Below are 18,529 nucleotides of genomic sequence, written 5' to 3' on the forward strand. Positions count from 1 at the left end.
CTGTACAGTAAATTTGATTTCCAGCGAGCTGTTTTGCAGCGACTCTATTAAACAGCCGAACAGTCCCTCCTAGTGTATACTTAAAGAATTGCATGATAAAAAGATAAATACAGTACATGACTGGACTACTCACTGAAAACATTCAACTTCATGTTAATTTCTTCAAATTCTATTGTTTTCTTTTCTTTTTCTTATGCAGGAGTGTTCTAAAAGAGCCAACTATGGCAAATTCACTCTGAGAGATCTGCTGGTGGTCCCCATGCAACGGGTCTTAAAGTATCATCTCCTCCTGCAGGTGCATTGGTCTCATTTTGCCCGTTTTTGATTTTGTTTTTGTTTTTTAATCATGGCACTTTAAATCAATAACCTACTTTTGGGCGCTATGACTATCTGAACATTGGTTAGTTCAGACATCCATTGCATTATTTTTTTAAGTGCATGACAAACATCATACAATCATGTTTCCCAAAACTCAGACAATGGTGTTGAAGGCCAAACAAGTGGCTGTCAGGAAATGACAGGAGCTGTTTTTTTTTTTAAATCCATATGCCATTCATCTTTGACATACTGTACTTCCAGAAAAGAAATCACACATGCACACTAGAGGCGCTGGTGTGTACCTTTATTTTTTATTTTTATTTTTTACGTTGGCAGAGAAAGAGAAAAAAAATACCATTATTTGAGGGACATTAGTCCATTACGCCTACTCACCTACTTCACATTTCCACTTTTTGGATGTACTTTGCACAAAATTTAGGACTGTGTTCATGGGAATTGTTATGCAGTCTGAAGTGTATTAGTGAGGTTAGAGGGCACTGACATTGAATGAGAGTCCCTGGCTCACAATTTCTTCTAAAGAACCTCAAATGTGTTTGATGGGGTTAAGCTCACGGCTCTCCGGTTCTTTCACTTCAATTCAACTGTGCCTTTTTATAGTCTTGCAGCCTTCAAGGCTAGAATGGCCAATTAGTTACAATAGTAAACAAGGCGTTTTATTTGTTATTCTAAATTGGGTGAATAGATAGACGGCCTTTATAAATATTTCACATCATAACATATTTTACTATTGTGCTGCACAAAGTGCTACACATTTATTATTATTTATTTACCCACTGATTATTCTTAATTAGTAAGCCCTAGTAGAGGTGGCATCACATGCTACATTTGAACAAAATCAAAACAGAATGCGTACCTTATTCTGGATGGTTGAGTTAATCATTCTGTGAACATTTTCTGAAGATCAGAGGCAAGGCTGTGGACAGAAAAACAAAACTACTGTAGATCATTGCCCCAAAGTAATTTACTGTCCGGTCCTAACTATCCACTTAAAAAGGTGCATTGGTGTGGCATCTGCGGCTTCCTATCAGATGCAGTGCAGTAGCACTATTGTAGTTCTCCTTGCGTCACTCATATGGACTACATTACATGATTGGTCAGACAGCTAAACTATGAAAAGTGAAATTCACAGTATTCAGAAGGGACATTACCTAACTTCTAGCAACAGTATTGCGTCTTTGCTACAACAGTGTCAGCCATCTCTCTCGCGAGAGACTTACCAAAAACAACAAAAACCCCGAAACATTTCAAAACACAGCTAGTATTTCAATATGGGTAGCTAAAAAAAATAACGATTGTCATTACAATGAAAATCAATAAATACGACTTACATTTGTGTTTCCCTCTTCTTTTTGTTTGCCATCTTGCTTGCTACTACTTGCTCCGAGGTATCAAGAGGCTTTGCGTTTTGTCTTCATTTCAAGGGCTCCATAGATGGACCCCTAAGCCTGACGGAGAATTGGGACACCCTTTCGTTCTTGTCAATGCACAAAACTGTGGGCTGAGGGGTGGAAAGAGGGCTCACGGGTAGAACAGGGATTGACCCTTACTTTTCCCTCCCAGTGTGCGACAGTCTTTTCTCTGGCTCAGTGCACTCCCCCCCTCACCCCTTGCGCAGTTCAATCATGTCCTGTCCTGACTATCAGTTTGTACACTCCCTTGCCCTGTATCTCTCTGGATGTGTGAAGGTGGAAAATAGAACTCTGCCATTTTACCAGTGATAATAATGCCCCAGTTGAGCATGACTGACATCAGGGATTTGAGCAGTACCGAGCAAACGTATATATACATATCTTCCGCTAGGATTCATTGTGTGTGTGTGTATGCATGTGTGTGTTTATGTGCATGCATTCGTGTGCAAGTGTCTGAGTGTGTATCTAAAATTACTTGCCAGTGCCGGGCTGCAGCATAAACAATACATCTAGACCACAGCCGTAAAGGATGAGGAATCATGTCATGCATGTCCTTCCAGGCCGATGAAAATGTTCTCAACACTCTCAGAAACAGACACACACGTACACGCACACCCATATGCACAAAATCGGTTATGCTTCTTTTGCGCTTACCTTTTTCATTTTATTTCTGATGTTTTAACTTCATGTGTGGGATATAGCTGTGTTGCACAATATGTTTGCTCATAGATACAATTCAAGAAGCATTTGGTATTTTACACATTCATTTTTTTTCACTTGCAATCTTGTAAAACATTATGGTGTTCGATCATCTGATGGATAAATACACATATATTTTTTTTCTCATACAAAGAGCAAGCAGTGTTTTCCCATGATCTACTTTGGAGGTTTTGTTTCATCTAACTTCTTTCCCTCTAACAGGAGCTCGTAAAACACACTCACGATGTCACAGACAAAAGCAACCTACGGAAGGCGTTAGATGCCATGAAGGTATATAGTTTTTTTTTTGTTTATAAGCAGATTTAAGGCCATAAAGACACTCAAAATTCAATACAAGCTTTGTTGTATGCAGGACTTGGCCCAGTATGTCAATGAAGTCAAGAGAGACAACGAGACACTGCGAGAAATAGATCAGTATCAGAAATCAATCGAAAACCTAGTAAACAGCTAATTTCCTCCAAATACAATATAACATTTTTCTTTTCAGTTCAGTAAATCTTCATTGTGCCTTGTACCTCTCAAGAATCAACCTCTGAGTAACTACGGGAGACCCAAGGGAGACGGGGAAGTGCGTGTGGCCTCGGTGGACAAACGAGCTAAACAGGACCGGTGAGATATCTGCACAGGATAGCGGTGTCCTGGTTGATTGATTGTCAGAGGGAAGAACTGTCAGACTTCATGCGCCTTTAATTATTGGTGGAAATATAAGTCTTTTATGTCTCAAAATGGGCAAAATAAAATCACATTAACTGATATACATTTGATACACCTGCAACATTAAGACCACAATGTCATAATGACTGGCTACTTTTGATTGGCATAGTCAAAGAGGTCATTAAACAATATGGTATTATGGTTATAGTTTGCACCGGTGTAAACCTGTATATGCATCTTACTGAGAGCTACTCCAATATTTTCATTCTTATGTAACCAATTGTGGTAACAAAAATATTACAAACAGCTGCCACTTTGGTGGAACATAGTTGTACACTACTGCAAACGACCACCAGAATAATACCCATTTTTTTAAGAAATACAAAAACTGAACTTATGACAAAAGGAAAACTATTTCCTTCAATTGTTGTATTTGAAATCAGTATTTCATCATGTGGTCACAATATAGTGGCCTCAGTGTATATTGTGTATATAATAAAATACATTTAGTATTTGGGGGGTTGGAAACTTGACTTTGATATGAAATTATTAATCATTAATGTAAAACAAATGTTAAAATTATGTAAAAATGGGCTAAAACGATAGGAAGTGGATACCCCCTTTTATCCCACTCTTATGTAAATTCCTTGATTTTGAGCATAGCTTTATCACTTTAGAAAGCAACAGAATATAGCTAAAAGCATCAATTGCACAGTAAAACCTCCAATTATGTTAATCCACACTGTTGTGAAACTTGTACATCTTTCACTATATGTTCCAATTTTGTTAAGGTCATTCTTAAGTGTTTTTTTTATACTCTAGGCATATTTTCTTGTTCGATGCTGCTGTCATCGTTTGTAAGCGAAGAGGAGACAACTATGAGATGAAAGATGTAATAGACCTGCACCTCTTTAAAATCACAAACAACCCCACGTCAGACAAGGAGAACCGTAAGGTTTGTGCATCAGAGCATACACTAGACGCACACAGTTTGCACTCAAATGGAAAAAACTATGTGATGATGGTGTCAGTCTCCACAAAGCTGAAAAGGACAATCACATTTGACATTTTGATAAACAATAGGTGTAGCTTTGTTATTGCAAACAGTGTTCCTTTAACAAATTGCTTTGTTGTTGACCTTTCAGAGTTAAAAGTCTTTTTTTTTTTATTCTGGCACAGCAAAGTTGTTTAGTTAGACAAAAATAGTTTTCAGCATATATGTTTGAAATGATTTGTTTTCGGGTTTCAAGTTTATTGGTTAGGTGCACTATTCTTTTTCCTGGGTTGCTTTGTTAACATTTCACCTTTTATTGAATTTACTGTAGTTTGTAGTTGGTAGCGAGGTTGTTAATGGTTCACACTTCTAGCTCAGAGTTTTGATGTTTGTGGTTTGAATCTTGGCTTAGAGTGACATTTGCATGTTCTTGCTGTGCTTATTTGGGTTTTCTCCGGGTACTTCATCTACCTCATACATTTTCAAAACACGTATGTAATGTTAATTTACAATTGTTGAGACAAATGTGTGATTAACATATCTAAGTTGGAGGTTTCCAGTAACTGCCTGGTTGTGTGTAATTTTTACTACTACAATTTTGATTTGAATTTTAATCTGCATCGTTTCTTTTATTCTCATTGATAAAGATGCAATGTTGCTCTCTGACGATTTCCCCTATGACTTGATATTTTTTTTAAACATTTGAAAAGCAAAACCAAAAGCCATAAATAGTCTAGTCCTCCTTATAATAAAAACAACAGGATATGTACCGTACAAATGCTAATAGAGTCACATTTAGCCTTGGAGTTGTGTGATGGCAACTGACAGCCTTCTTAGGTTGGAGCATGCTGTGTGATGTCCAGCAGTGATACAGCAAAGCCATCGCACACTTGGATTCTCCTCTTCATCATCTTTCTCTCTTGCTTTGTCTGTTGTGCAGCCCTCAAAACCTTTACTCGTCTTGTTTACCCACACTGTGGCATAGTTTTCTCTTTGACACAGATCTTGCATGTCTCTACATCCATCTGTCGCTCTGGATCCTGTCCCCCTCCTTATCGGTTTCACCAACAACTTCATGGAGTAGCCTTTGTTGTCTTGTTTGCTCTCATATGTTTGTTTTACTTTCCATTATAGTGGTCCTACGGATTCTACCTGACTCATAACCAGGGTCAGAATGGTTTTGAGTTCTTCTTCAAGACTAAAGAGCTAAAAAAGAAGTGGCTGGAGCAGTTCGGCATGGCCATGTATGTATGTATGTATGTATGTATGTATGTATGTATCTATGTGTTGTGTATGTAACTGTGTCACAACAAGAAAAGTACCAGTAATGCTGTTTGTCCTGTTCCACTAGTAAGACCTCTTTGATTGATTGTTGGAATTCTTTGTTTTGAATGTAAAAAAAAATGAATTGGAAAAAGTACAAAACAACTAAAATTTCAAGATAAAAAAAGTCAAATTATCTTTGAACGATAACACACACAATATTGAAATATGAGTCATAAGAAATGTATATATAAAATAACAATATGTTTGCCTGGATGCTGTGATTGACTGGTAACCAGTCACCAGCTTCTAATCATAATTCTACAGGATGAATTTGTAGAAAATAGATGGATAGATGGGAAATTCAGACTCAATCTTGGCTTGGCAACATAGTGTATCTTCATCTCATGATATACTTTCAGCCTTTGTTTTCTAAAAACCTTTAGTCCTAAATAATCCAATGATTAGATAACTGTCTTTCTTTAACAAGAGGGGAACTATTATATGTTTATACATTAAATTGTTGGATGTCATTTGCGTTATTTTACATACAATAAGGTACATGAAATTCTGATACTAGCAGTCTAATAAGTTATGACAAGCTGTCCAAAACCAATTCCGGCACTCATTAAATCACATACTAAAACATCTTAAATTTTGTTCTTGGTGTTGGATTTTTTAATTTTTGAAGTTCAAAATGATCTGTTAGCACCCCAAAAAAAGGTTTAATGAACTGTTTCTATTCTGTTTTATCTAGCTCCAACATTCATCCTGAGAATGCAACAAACAATTTTCATGAGTTTCATATGCACACTTTTGAAAGAATTACCTCCTGCAATTCTTGTCACATGCTACTGAGGTAAGAGGCCACTAGTCACCCATGCATGCACAGACTGAGAGCAGCACAAAAGCATTTTATGGCAATTTTTTTTCCTTCAAACAGCTTTGCTCAGTTCTCTTTTTCACTTTTCTGTCTTTTACACTTCTTCTTCATCTTCTTATTCTTTTTTTAATATATTTTAATTTTTTAATGTAGTATATTATTCAATAATTTTTGGGGTTAAAAGACATTTGTAGAATTTCTTCACTACATTTCCTAATCTTTATATTGTGCATGCACAGAGAGAATGTTAACAGATTAAAATGTCCTTGTTGCCTTTCTGCAGGGGAATATTTAACCAGGGTTACCTATGCACCAAGTGCGGTCTTGGCGCTCATAAAGAATGCCTTGGCCGCCTCGGCTGCTGTGGCAAAACAGGTAAGCCACCTTTTCACCACATGCATGCACACACAAAGACACATGCAAATAGAGTGCATATCATTTTAGTCTTTCGTTGTCCAAATTACTGGACAACCACACACTGCAAAAACACAAGTTCTGACTAAGTGAATCTATCTATTAAAATATCTCATTGTAAATATTTCAAGGCAGTTGTGACAATTTCCAAAAAATTTAGCAGGACAAAAAGACATACAAGATCTCATTTTAGGAATTTTATCAAGTAGATTCATGTTACTTCTCAGATTAATCTCATACTCATACTAGTTCTACTGGCAGATTGGCAGAACCCCCCTCCCCTTATTTTAGGGACAAAATGTCTTGTTTTTAAATTGTATTACTAATTTACCCAGTCCATTTGTCAAATCAACAATTTGTCTCTGAGTAAAAAGTATCCACAGGTGACATTAAACCAAATTGTATAAACACAACTGCATTTTTATACCGTGACAATATGTGCCTCTTGACAGTGATATAAAAGCCGTTATGAGTACCACATGTGACTAATTGTGGGTCTATGTGACATTTCTTGCAATGTCATTGCTTAAAAATGTTTTTTTTAGTTTGAACTTGGGGGAATTTCTGTGTTTAAATTCTCAAACATGCCCTTAATTCCAACAACCAAGGTCAGCTCCATATTCACTCAGTGCTTCTAAATCCAAATTAAAATGCTCCTCTGCTTCGGTGGGATGTTTTGACATGGAAGACTAAAGGCAACGTCACTGTGTGTACACATGCAATGCTCCCCGATGCTTAATAATATTTTACAGAGAAACCTTAAAAAAAAAAACCTCCCTTTTATCGTGCCCTTATTGTGTTTGCCACTCAGCTCCTTGTGCAGGAGCCATGCCTGTTCTGAAAGAAACAGAGGGAGAACTTAAGAGGTGGGGAAAAAAGGTCTTCAGAAACTGGCTTAGTCCTCTGGTTATATATGTGTGTAAATGGGAGATAGCTAAATCTAAATCCAAACCTTTAAAAATGTTTTGGTCTTGGAAGGGCATGGCTGTGTTCCACACAAACCAATCCATGCATAAAGTTTTCGAAACACCCAAGCAGGCATGCATATTGCACTCTAACCACAAGTACACAGTGTACGGCAATAGTGTGTCGCAAGTGTGTCGCACATTCCCCACAGCGAACCGCCAGCTCGAGTTGGACCAAGCATCTGTCACTGTGCTATCAGGTCGCAGAGGCAATAACGTCACCACCAGGCCCACCTAGGCGCTATGTGCACCTGAGTAGATTTGGGCGACACCTGCGATGGGAGAGCGTGGAACTGTGTCGGCTGTGTTGTCGGTTTGAATTCCCTCACTCATTCCTCCACACAGAGCTGCGCCACCACTACTGCAACAGTAAAAAATATACTTATGTAAGAGGAAAAGTCCCTCTCAAAGTTGACTCAAGAAGTTTAAACATACTTTAAATGCACGTGTATGGTAGTAGAGACATGTTTCTTGATTCTTCTTGATTCATAACTTTTTAAAAACCTCATCCTACACTGGTTAACCGGAACACACTGCACAACATGAAAACTGTCAGCATTATTTTGTTATGCTTGTGAGTGCACGTGGGCCATGGATTTGTTTACCTCCATTTGTTCATGTTATCAGCACCATGTGTTTATATAACAGGTTAAAGTTCACTAAAGGCCTACAGTGAGAGCCTTGTGTGTGTTTTAAGTACAAGTCTAGCATTGTGTGCTTGGGTGTTGATGTGTACATGTTTTGTATCAGTACAGGTAGAGGAGTGTGTACTTAGCGCATGTGTTTGTTTCAAGGAGGTGTTGGCTGTCCCTCTGGGAGCCAATAACAGAAACCGGTGGAGCAAAAAAAACAAAAACACACACACATACAAACAGACACACGCAGATCTGCCAACCTTTTGTCTTGTCCAACCCCCAATCTCGTTTCCTCCTCTACCTGAGCTGTCAGGTAACAGCAGCAAAGCAAAACAAAGTGAACCTCGGTCAAACACGGGACGTCCGCCTTCACCACTAATGAGGGAGTGTTGTCTTGTACCGGCGAAGACGTGCAGGTGTTTGCATGCACCCGCTAACCCGTCACTCAATATGCCTGTTGTCAAACCTCTTTCAGATCCCGGCTCCGTCAGAACTCAGGTGAGCTGCCGCCGTGTCAGCGGTTGTGTGTCTGCTGTCGTTCTCTTCTTCTGAGCTGTTCTGCACCGACAGGGCTCTTCTTTCGTGCAGCTGTTTGCCAAGGAGACTCCAATTGACTTTGTTTGGTGCAGCCTACCTGTTCAAATTTACCCCAAATTGTGTTTACCGTCTCTTAAAAGCTTTCTTTCCTGCTGGGCACTGCGATGCTGATGTGTGGATGGCTTTTAAGTATCCCGCTCACAGCAAATGACACTAGGATTTCTACTTTGTACTTACATAGTGTAGCAGTGGCCTTGACTGTAACTGGTTTTACGGGGATTACACTGCGATTGGAAGCAATGCTGATCAGCAAAATCATGAAAGTTGTGATGAGGTGACATTGAAAAGAGTCCCTACAACTGTAAACCCATATAGCCTACCAAGCAATACAGTTTGGAACTTCCCTAACGTTGTTAACTGGGCTTTTCGGCATCACTTTTTGACACTGTTCTGCTAAACATCCAAGTGAAGTGGTCAGGTGGTCCATTGCCTGAGAGATTTAACTTCACACTGCAGTGAACAAAATTACCAATCTTCTTGTTATTGTTGAGCGGAGAATTATTTTTTTTTTTTATCCAAGCAGAAATAACAAAAAATAACTGTCTTATGTTATGTTGAAATACTGACATACAATAGAGTACAATGTATGTCTTCCAAAATATTAAATAATACTTCAAATAGAAAATCAGGATTACACAATAAATCAGATAAAACAAAACAGATGTCCATGAAACTTTGTAGATGGGTGGTGCATGAAACAAGTAAGAAATAATTATATTTTGGTTTGGACTTGAATAAAGGTGTGGATACAGGAATGTGATTTTTTTTTAATCATGCTACACGATATACTATTCTTTACCATAACTATCATAACCACAAAGTTGTTGTTTTTTAATTGTGGGAGGTCTGCCCTCTAATTATATTCTTTTTAGTATATGTGGGCATTATAAGACTGCTAAAAAACCCTCTTAATTTTTAGTATCTGCGATTCAAGTTGTCTCAATAATTTTGCCCATAAATTGTATGTCAATATGAAATTGGATTTTATCACAAATGTGAATTTCTTGGTCACTGTGTAAACCTGGTATTTGTATTTATTTCAGATCAAAGATCGAGATCCAGGTGAGAACTCCTAATTGTCATGTGTTAGCAACAATATCTTATTTCCTGCAGTGTAGAAGTCACTCCATTCTTTTTTGACTTCATACCCAGAAATACATGTTTATATTTTCTGTCAGATGATGGTACTGTACGATTAGGAATACAAAACTGTGAATATATAAAATCCCTCTACAAAATGTAACCACATCGTGTGGATATTGCAGTAGGATTACTGTTGAAGCAGTTATCACATGTCAGTGTCTGTCTCTACTTTTACATTCAATTTTATAGCACAACATGGGCTAGATTCACTTCTGCACTTCCCTGAATACAGTAGCTCATTAGAATGCATTTGTCCTGGTGTCATTTCTTTTTTATTGTAAGATAACCTTGCTTAGTCAAATATGAAGATGTGTCGCTGAAGCTTTTGAAAACTAAGCAAAGCTCATGTCAGCAATTGACCCGAAATAAATCCAAACTCAAGTGCGCAGAAAATCAAACAAAAAAAAGTTTTTGTGTTGCCACACTCAATTTCTGTTTATTTATTTTCTTTCAAACAAATGTGCTAAACTTGACCATCCTTTTGCTGATTAAATGGTAATATATGTGTCCATTTGAGCACAATCTCTCGTAGACCCCTCCTAGATAATAATTTTTCCTCCTCGCTATTCATTATACTGCAGCAAATCTTTTTGGACTGAACACACATTAAAATCAATAGGGATTTGATTGCTCCAGCCTATGGCGTTTTGTAACACTTTAACACTGCACTCTTTGTCTATTTTGAAAAAGGTGCTCTAAATACGTGGTTTGTCCTTGTGCAGATAGGAATGCAATTGATGCCCCCGAGACGCAATTCTCCATGACCGTGTGTCTTTAGAAGTGCTTTTCAGGCAGGCTGGTGCATGTCAGACTGCCAGCCTCATTGCCACCGCGCTGGAACACGAGCACTGCAGATAGATTAGCTGTGTTGAAATGCACAATATTTGCCTTGAGCTGTCCCCTTTTCATCATTCTCTCGCTCCCACTTCTTTTCCTCTTATTGGATTTCCATACAAACCTGTCGCCATGCAGCACAGAGAAAAATAAACACTATGGAGGTCAGACATAATGCATGATCAAAAAGCGCATTGTGAAGTATTTTCAAAGAAGGGACGAGTTGTGTATATGAATTACAATGTGACTTTCCTCAGAATTTTTGTGTCGCAAGCTACCAATCTTATATTGCTTTTAAGTGCTTGTTTATCAACTACAGTATAAAGCAAATCAAATCACCCATTTGTGTGTGTTATGACAATGAATTATGGGTCTAGATGATTTGTATGGTCAGCACATGAATGACAAGGGCTGTATTTGTATGTGCATACACATGCAACCTATACTCCCTTTGATTATCACCTAAAAAGAGTCATGAATATTTTAGTGGCGCAAAGCTTTAGAATGACAAGCATGCCCATTCAGACCTGAGGTCATCGGGAAACACACCTACATACTACATAACCCTGAATCAAAGCATTAGCAGTGGGGGGAACATATTACAGGAAACTAAAGGAGCACTTTGAATAACAATCACTTATTGAATTTTTTTCACAACTTGTGCAGATACTCACGCTGTTCTTGTTGCAGGTCTGCCTAAAATGATGGTGATCAGGAACTACTTTGGTGCACCGAGCCCGACTTCTGGTCCGGCCCTCAGCATCCAGGCGGGTGACATCATCGAATTAATCTGTGCTGACCTTCACAGTCCCTGGTGGCAGGTCAGAGTTGACACCACCTCTAAATCCACACATATTAAAGTCATAACCTCTACGGACACTTTATAGCGTCATATAACAGGGTCACGGGGATGTATTGTGAGCAGTCTAGTTTTATGAAAGTTTGCGGTCATAGACATGCCAGTTAAATAGTGTTTTAGCGAATGGTTGAAGTATTAGAGACAACCACAGAAAATGGACAAACATGATCTTTTATAGAATATTTTCATGCAATTGTTTTTATGGGATAACACATTTGTTCAGTGAGGAAAACCAATGCACAATGCATTTGTGTAGAGGAAGCTGTATGAATCTCATTATTGCAATTACAAGTCACTTGTTTATTTCAAACTACTAGCCTGTAGATCACAAAACAAATAAATATTCTTTTAAAAATATACAGTAAATGAGGTATGTCAGAAAAGTTGAGAAAAAGGACTCTTTCAAAATTGCATCAAATCTCATCAGAGAAGGCTGTTAAAGTGTTAAACATTAGGGATAGCTTCAAAGGGAATACTATTAGATTTTATACGTATTGTTTATTCTCCTTCTTCTTAATCAAGTTATATAGCATTCATATGGATCTTTGTATCAATACCATCTATGTTTCATATTGCACTACAATACTGAAAAATATATTGTTGCAAATTTACCTTTTCTTTCACTGACAAATGACAATAAAATCGATTCACATTCAGATTCTGAAATATATATTTCACTGACACACCTTGTATGTAAGTTGGGAAAATAAATACATTCTCATTGATTCGATTGATTGATTGATTGATTGATTTGTGCTAGAAAATTCACCTTCACCAAGATATAATTATCACTGCTTCAGCACTATTAACATGCAAGTGTGCAACCAGAAATCAACCAAATAATACAGAATACAGATACAAAAATTTAATTAATCTTGTGCCAAAGCTCAACTGCAGGCACCTGAATATGCTCGCTGGCAAACGTTCAATATCCATCACTTTTGTAGCCAGGCGACTGCGATCATTTTTGTCGTGGCTTCTGCCTGATGAATAGAATCGATCCCAGTAATTTGGTTTCACTCACTGGCTGGCTTCTGTTTACATACTCAATGCTGAAGCCATAATCATTATTACATTCTTAGCAAGACTATCACACAGCTCTGGGCTGGCCACAAGGACTCATATGCGACAGGCAATGACCTGGTTGGGCTTTCATGGTATCCAATGGTAGGTGGTGGCAAAATGAGGTTACCAAAATATTAGAAACATCTCTCAGATATACTACACTTCTACACAAACTCAACCAGGTTACTAAAATATGATGAAATTAATTGTCATAACCATGATTATATTTTTAAAGGCAGAAATTTTCATTGTTATTTTAGCTGTGTACTAAGTATGCCAAAAAAACGCATAAAAAGCAAACCTTATGAGCAACATGTGTGTTTCATTTTCATTATGTTATGGGCAATACAAAAATTATGCCCATTTTGAGGGTCATCTGGTGAAATGTGATTAAAAAGAGAAAAAGTATGTCAATGCTAATTATAAGTTTACAGCACATAGCACACAACACAAAGACAAACAGTTAAGCTTCAGTGCCTGAACTGAAGGAGATAACTGCACTATAGTCACCAACAAACGCTCTATCAGCCTCATATGGACTCCCCAATGTTTATAAATCAAGACATTAGAGTGATCCTCAAGGGTGAAATAAGGGGTTCTCTTCCTCCCAGCCATTATTACAACAATAGGGTAACAAGGGCTGTATATGTGCGTTGCTCTGTGTCCTGGGCTAATTGTTGTTGAATTATGGAGCCAGAGTCAGCCAGATGTACAGTACATAACACAATTATCTTCGCTGTGCTTTCAGGGGAAAATCCTGTCAACAAAAGAAGTTGGCTTCTTTCCAAGTGACGCCGTGAAGCCATGCCCATGTGTAAGCAACCTTTCCTTCTTGCTCTTCAACATAATACTCTCTTACTCAAAATGAACATTTTTAACTAAGAAAATGTGTCGGTCCAAGAACTATAATTTTTTTTTTTTCATGACATCGTCTCAGACCATATTATAACACAGTATAAACACAGTTCAGACGAGCCTCTTCGAGACGATGACGTCCCTAGTATAGATAAGACAATTATCGCAGAACATTCTGTTGTAAAGATAAGAGCAAATCTGAGCAGCATCTTTATTGGTGACCAAAAAAAAAAAAAGTCTGAACACACTGCAAGTTGGATTTGGTCCCATATTAGTTTAATGCATACAGTTCAGTTGATTTTGGATGATGATTTAATTGCTAGCAAAGCCAAAAACTGCATGTAAATTTTTGCCCGTTTTTATTTGCTTCAGGTCCCAAAACCCATTGATTACTCCTCTCAACCATGGTAAGTTTACAAATGAGCTTTTAGTACCTAATTACATTGTCAATAGAAGGTAGACGCCTTTCCTAAATCACTGCTTTATTGAATCGAACTAAACACAGCAAATAGAGAGCTGTTTCTAGCTGTTGAAAGAGGTTCCAAATTGGTGAAACACATTTGTCACTGATAAATAACTAAAGAGTAAGGCTTTCTTGGTCTCATGATGGGGAGTTTACAGCAGAAAATGGAGAGCTCACACATGAATGGGAATATGAGCTAACACAAAATAAAAAGTAAATCTTCTGTGTGTGTTAAAACAGTTAAGCCAATTCTTTAAATTTGCTGTACGCTGAAACACATTCGGCCTTGAATTCAAAAGACAGACATGAGATAAGATGATGTTCACTGGTCACAGGCTAGATGCAATTATTGTGAGCAAATGATTTGCAATTTCTCATTACTTTTGTGTAAGTTGAATCTATATCAAGGCGATCTTCTCCAGTAGTTTTCCTCAGATAAAAATGTGGTGTTTTGTGACAAAGGATTTGCATTATGTACAGTATTTCTTACTTTTCAGGTTTGCAGGACCTATGGAGAGACTCCAGGCAGAGGCAGAACTCATCAACCGGGTCAACAGCACTTACCTGGTCCGCCATCGCAGCAGAGAGTACACAGAGTATGCCATTAGCATTAAGTAAGTCCACATTGTTGAGTAATGTTGGCTTAAAGTTGACTTTTCAATGCTTTAACGTTGTTTTAAAGACAGAAGTTTCTCTTCACTGTTGATGACAGCGCTGACACAAGTGCTTAATATAACCAAGTTATCAACTTTGTTTCGCTGTGTAGCAAAACTCTGGATTAAACTATTTTAGAATTTCAGAAGTCGGTTGACATGATGGAACACATACTGGTGTGATAGCTTTTAACTATACATGTAAATCAACATCAGTGACTTCAGTAGATACAATTTAATCCAGAAAATTAAAATTAGATACTGTTATAATCTATTTCAAGTGGTATTTATTCTGTTTTAACAATTAAAAAAAAAAGAAAGGTGCTGCGATTATGTAATCTGTGATAATGTCTGGCTGTTAATGTGGATTTGCCAAACTGGCTTCAGAGTAAATTACACTTCGCAGCTGTGGGGAAACCAAGGATCAGTAAACAATTACTGGCCATTGCTGTTTTAAATTAAAGACAAAGAGCACAAAGGTGAATAATCTCAAGTAGAGCAAGACTATGAATGACAAATTTGAGGTTGCGGGGAGCCGTTAGAGGCACACGGCCCCTCAGATCGCCCATCATTCACACGTCAACCACCTTTGGGACGCTATGCATTCCATTACATTTTCACCATGGGGCCAGGGGCCGGCCACCGATCGATGATGGTGATCAGAGAGGGAAATTACACTCATAACTTATTCAATGGCCCACAGGTACAACAACGACGTGAAGCACATAAAGATCTTGACGAAGGAGGGCTGCTTCCACATCGCAGAGAACAAAAAGTTCCGGAGTCTCTTTGTGAGTCTGTTTAGTCTCTCATGTTTTTCCTTTTATTTATTCACCTTTTTTTTTTCAATCCCACCACTGCAATTCATGAATAAATCATGTGTTCATGAATGAAGTGTTAGAACTTTAATTTTATTTTAACAGTGTTCACAAAAAGAACTTCAGATTAGACACGTTCTTGCTGGCCCCCTTGCATTATAGATAAGTACAACACATTGCAAAGTTTCATCACTTACACAGAATATACTGTACCATAAAATAATTTTCTATTTTGTATATATTTTGAAACAAACAGTTATTCGTTACCATTAGAGCCAGAATGCTTATTCAACCCAAGCTTGAGAACAGTTGGATGGAACAGTCAGAACAAAGCATTTTAGCTGGGGATAGCTAAGAAATTTAGAACAGCAAAGTGTACAAAAAGTAAGAGTAAAACAAAATCAGATAATACTAATGTACATACTATACAAACCAAATGATAATTTTAAAACGTCAAAAGCTTTGTATACACATTATATACAATAGTTAATGACATGTTTTAGGCCCGTGATAATATATTTTCCAGAGTGTGTTTACTCTCATATTACTCGAAGAGGCAGCACATCCCACAATATATTGTTAGTATGTGGTGCATTGAAACTTCACAAAACACACATTTTCCATAATCCTGGCTGTCTTCCACCTTAAATTAATTCATGCTTTTGTGTGTGTTCAGGAGCTGATTGAGTACTATAAACATCACTCCCTAAGAGAGGGTTTCAGGAGTCTGGACACCACACTGCAGTATCCATACCGGGAACTGGAGAATTCTGCAATGCATCGTCACAATCGCTCCGGTGTCAACAGTAAGCACGCCTGAGGAGTTTTGAAAGAAAACAAACACATTGCAGTTAAAATGCTTACCACTTTTATTCATTCGACCTTTTCAGTTTTCTTTCAATAAAGGTCACAACTTGACAGTTTAAACGCTATTCAGAAAGGTTGACAGACCTGTTTTTCGTGGTGTACAGTTCTGCACCTGAAGGGAAATAAAGTCAGGCTGATATGGACAAAACTATTGAGACACACCCCTTATTCAATTTATGAATTCATCTATGTCAGTATTACACAAAAATAATTTAACTTACACTCCCATTTTAATGCAGCACAGTTCTACACTACGGTAAACTACAATCACAATAATGAACATGTCACCTCTCTGATAGTGTCGATTATAACTAAACATTTGATACAGCTCTTGTTTGGGATATTATTACAAATGTTTCTGATTTGGAAGGAATCTGCCTCCTGTAGACAAAGCAAAACTTGTAAACGAATGCATGGTTTGATAGGTCTAATGTGGAAGAACTTGTCAAACATGAACTTACCCCACTCATCTTTTATTGGTGATCTCTAACTTAATTGCACACAAGGGAAAGAAAAAAATCTTGGAGACACAAACCAAAATTTAAAGAAAGTGGAAACAAACCCCACATTGTAATTTATTTTTACCTTTGTAGTCCAGATGTCCAAATACTTTTTTCTGTGTAGTTTCAAATTATTTTTTTTTTAGATACATCTCACAGCACTGCTTTGGTTTTACGTGTTAGTCTGCAATTCATCACAACAGTAACAGTAGCATGTCAACTTTCAGACCACAAGTAGCCCCATGGAGCATTATTTTGATGAACGAGCAGTTCTGTGATCTGACACTTTCTCTCCACCAACCCTTCAAACAGTGTTCCATTTGCTCTTAACAGTTTATGCTCCAACCCTCCATCTTGCTATACTGTTGTTACTGGCTCTGCTGATTTTTCTGCCCACCGCTCTCAGTGCTTTCTGTGCTTTCTTCATCCTTTTCACAGCGCTTTAACTCACCTGGGAGCATCTTCACAGCCTTACAGTAAAAGAGCTGCACAGCTATTTGCTGTTTGGAAAAGTCTCCACTGACTTTTATCGTGTTTTTTTTCTTCTTCCTGAGCTCTGCGTCTCATTAGATTTGACAACAGTATCTGCAGTTTCCAGACCACCAAATACTACAAATAAACTCCAAGGGAGTTAAATTATCTGGTTAAACCTTCAGTGAACTAACCAAAGTGATGGCAAATATATTGTCTGGACTTTGGGGCCTACTTGCCTCCTACTCATGTAATTCCAAAGAGGCTCCTAATAAGCTTTTTTTTATTCTTGTAGTTGTAGAACACATACAAAATACAAGTTAAAAAGGTAATCACTGTTGGTTAAAATCTATCCATCCATCCATCCATTTTCTTCACCACTTATCCTCACGAGGGTCGCGGTGAGTGCTGGAGCCTATCCCAGCTGTCAACGGGCAAGAGGCGGGGGGTACACCCTGAACTGGTTCCCAGCCAATCGCAGGGCACATAGAGACAAACAGACGCACTCACAATCACACCTATGGGCAATTTAGAGTGTCCATTTAATGTTGCATGTTTTTGGAATGTGGGACGAAACCGGACTGCCCGGAGGAAACCCAGGCACGGACTGGGAGAACATGCAAACTCCACACAGGCGGGTCCGAGATTGAACCAGGGACCTCAGAACTGTGAGGTCAATGCTTTACCAGCTGAGACACTGAGGTTGAAAATTACTTCTAAAAAATGACAGAAAAAGTAAACATTTAGCTTGTTATGATAAATCATCGAAAATGCAACCGGAGTGATCTTGCTTTGTGAGCTATTGTATCAAACCCCTAAAAGAACAATTAGAATAACAAATTGCACAGGTGGAATATAATTCATACTAGTGCAAAATTTGGTACTTCAAAGTTGATCACTGTAGTTTAAAATCAAGGGGGCTTCCACTTTAAAAAAAAATGGGGAACCTCGATTGAACAGGCTCATATGGGCGGGGGATCGTCTGATATAGCTGAATGTCCGTGACATTGAAGAATTTTTGTAAACCATATGGACCCATAGTAATGTCGCAGAATATTACTGTTTTGTAGGGTTTTATCCAAATTTACTACGCCATTGTACGTCACAGAGCAGTACACACTCTTGGCT

General features: G+C 38.0%; 1 protein-coding gene across 3 annotated transcripts in view; it reads left to right on the forward strand.

The window, feature by feature from the left end:
• The window catches only part of LOC133492777 (guanine nucleotide exchange factor VAV3), an 84,396-nt gene that overhangs the window by 54,820 nt on the left and 11,047 nt on the right, over window positions 1–18,529 (forward strand). For all 3 annotated transcript variants that reach the window (XM_061805429.1, XM_061805431.1, XM_061805430.1), the window contains exons 10-25: window positions 200–295; window positions 2,670–2,738; window positions 2,821–2,907; window positions 2,992–3,077; window positions 3,945–4,077; window positions 5,251–5,360; window positions 6,137–6,238; window positions 6,546–6,637; window positions 8,752–8,774; window positions 9,917–9,935; window positions 11,541–11,671; window positions 13,523–13,588; window positions 14,002–14,036; window positions 14,590–14,706; window positions 15,449–15,536; window positions 16,240–16,369. In XM_061805429.1, the coding sequence (XP_061661413.1) occupies window positions 200–295; window positions 2,670–2,738; window positions 2,821–2,907; window positions 2,992–3,077; window positions 3,945–4,077; window positions 5,251–5,360; window positions 6,137–6,238; window positions 6,546–6,637; window positions 8,752–8,774; window positions 9,917–9,935; window positions 11,541–11,671; window positions 13,523–13,588; window positions 14,002–14,036; window positions 14,590–14,706; window positions 15,449–15,536; window positions 16,240–16,369 (1,384 nt within the window). The remainder of the gene's footprint in view (window positions 1–199; window positions 296–2,669; window positions 2,739–2,820; window positions 2,908–2,991; window positions 3,078–3,944; window positions 4,078–5,250; window positions 5,361–6,136; window positions 6,239–6,545; window positions 6,638–8,751; window positions 8,775–9,916; window positions 9,936–11,540; window positions 11,672–13,522; window positions 13,589–14,001; window positions 14,037–14,589; window positions 14,707–15,448; window positions 15,537–16,239; window positions 16,370–18,529) is intronic.

This window comes from Syngnathoides biaculeatus, chromosome 19 (genome assembly GCF_019802595.1).
Source record: "Syngnathoides biaculeatus isolate LvHL_M chromosome 19, ASM1980259v1, whole genome shotgun sequence".
Taxonomy (NCBI): domain Eukaryota; kingdom Metazoa; phylum Chordata; class Actinopteri; order Syngnathiformes; family Syngnathidae; genus Syngnathoides; species Syngnathoides biaculeatus.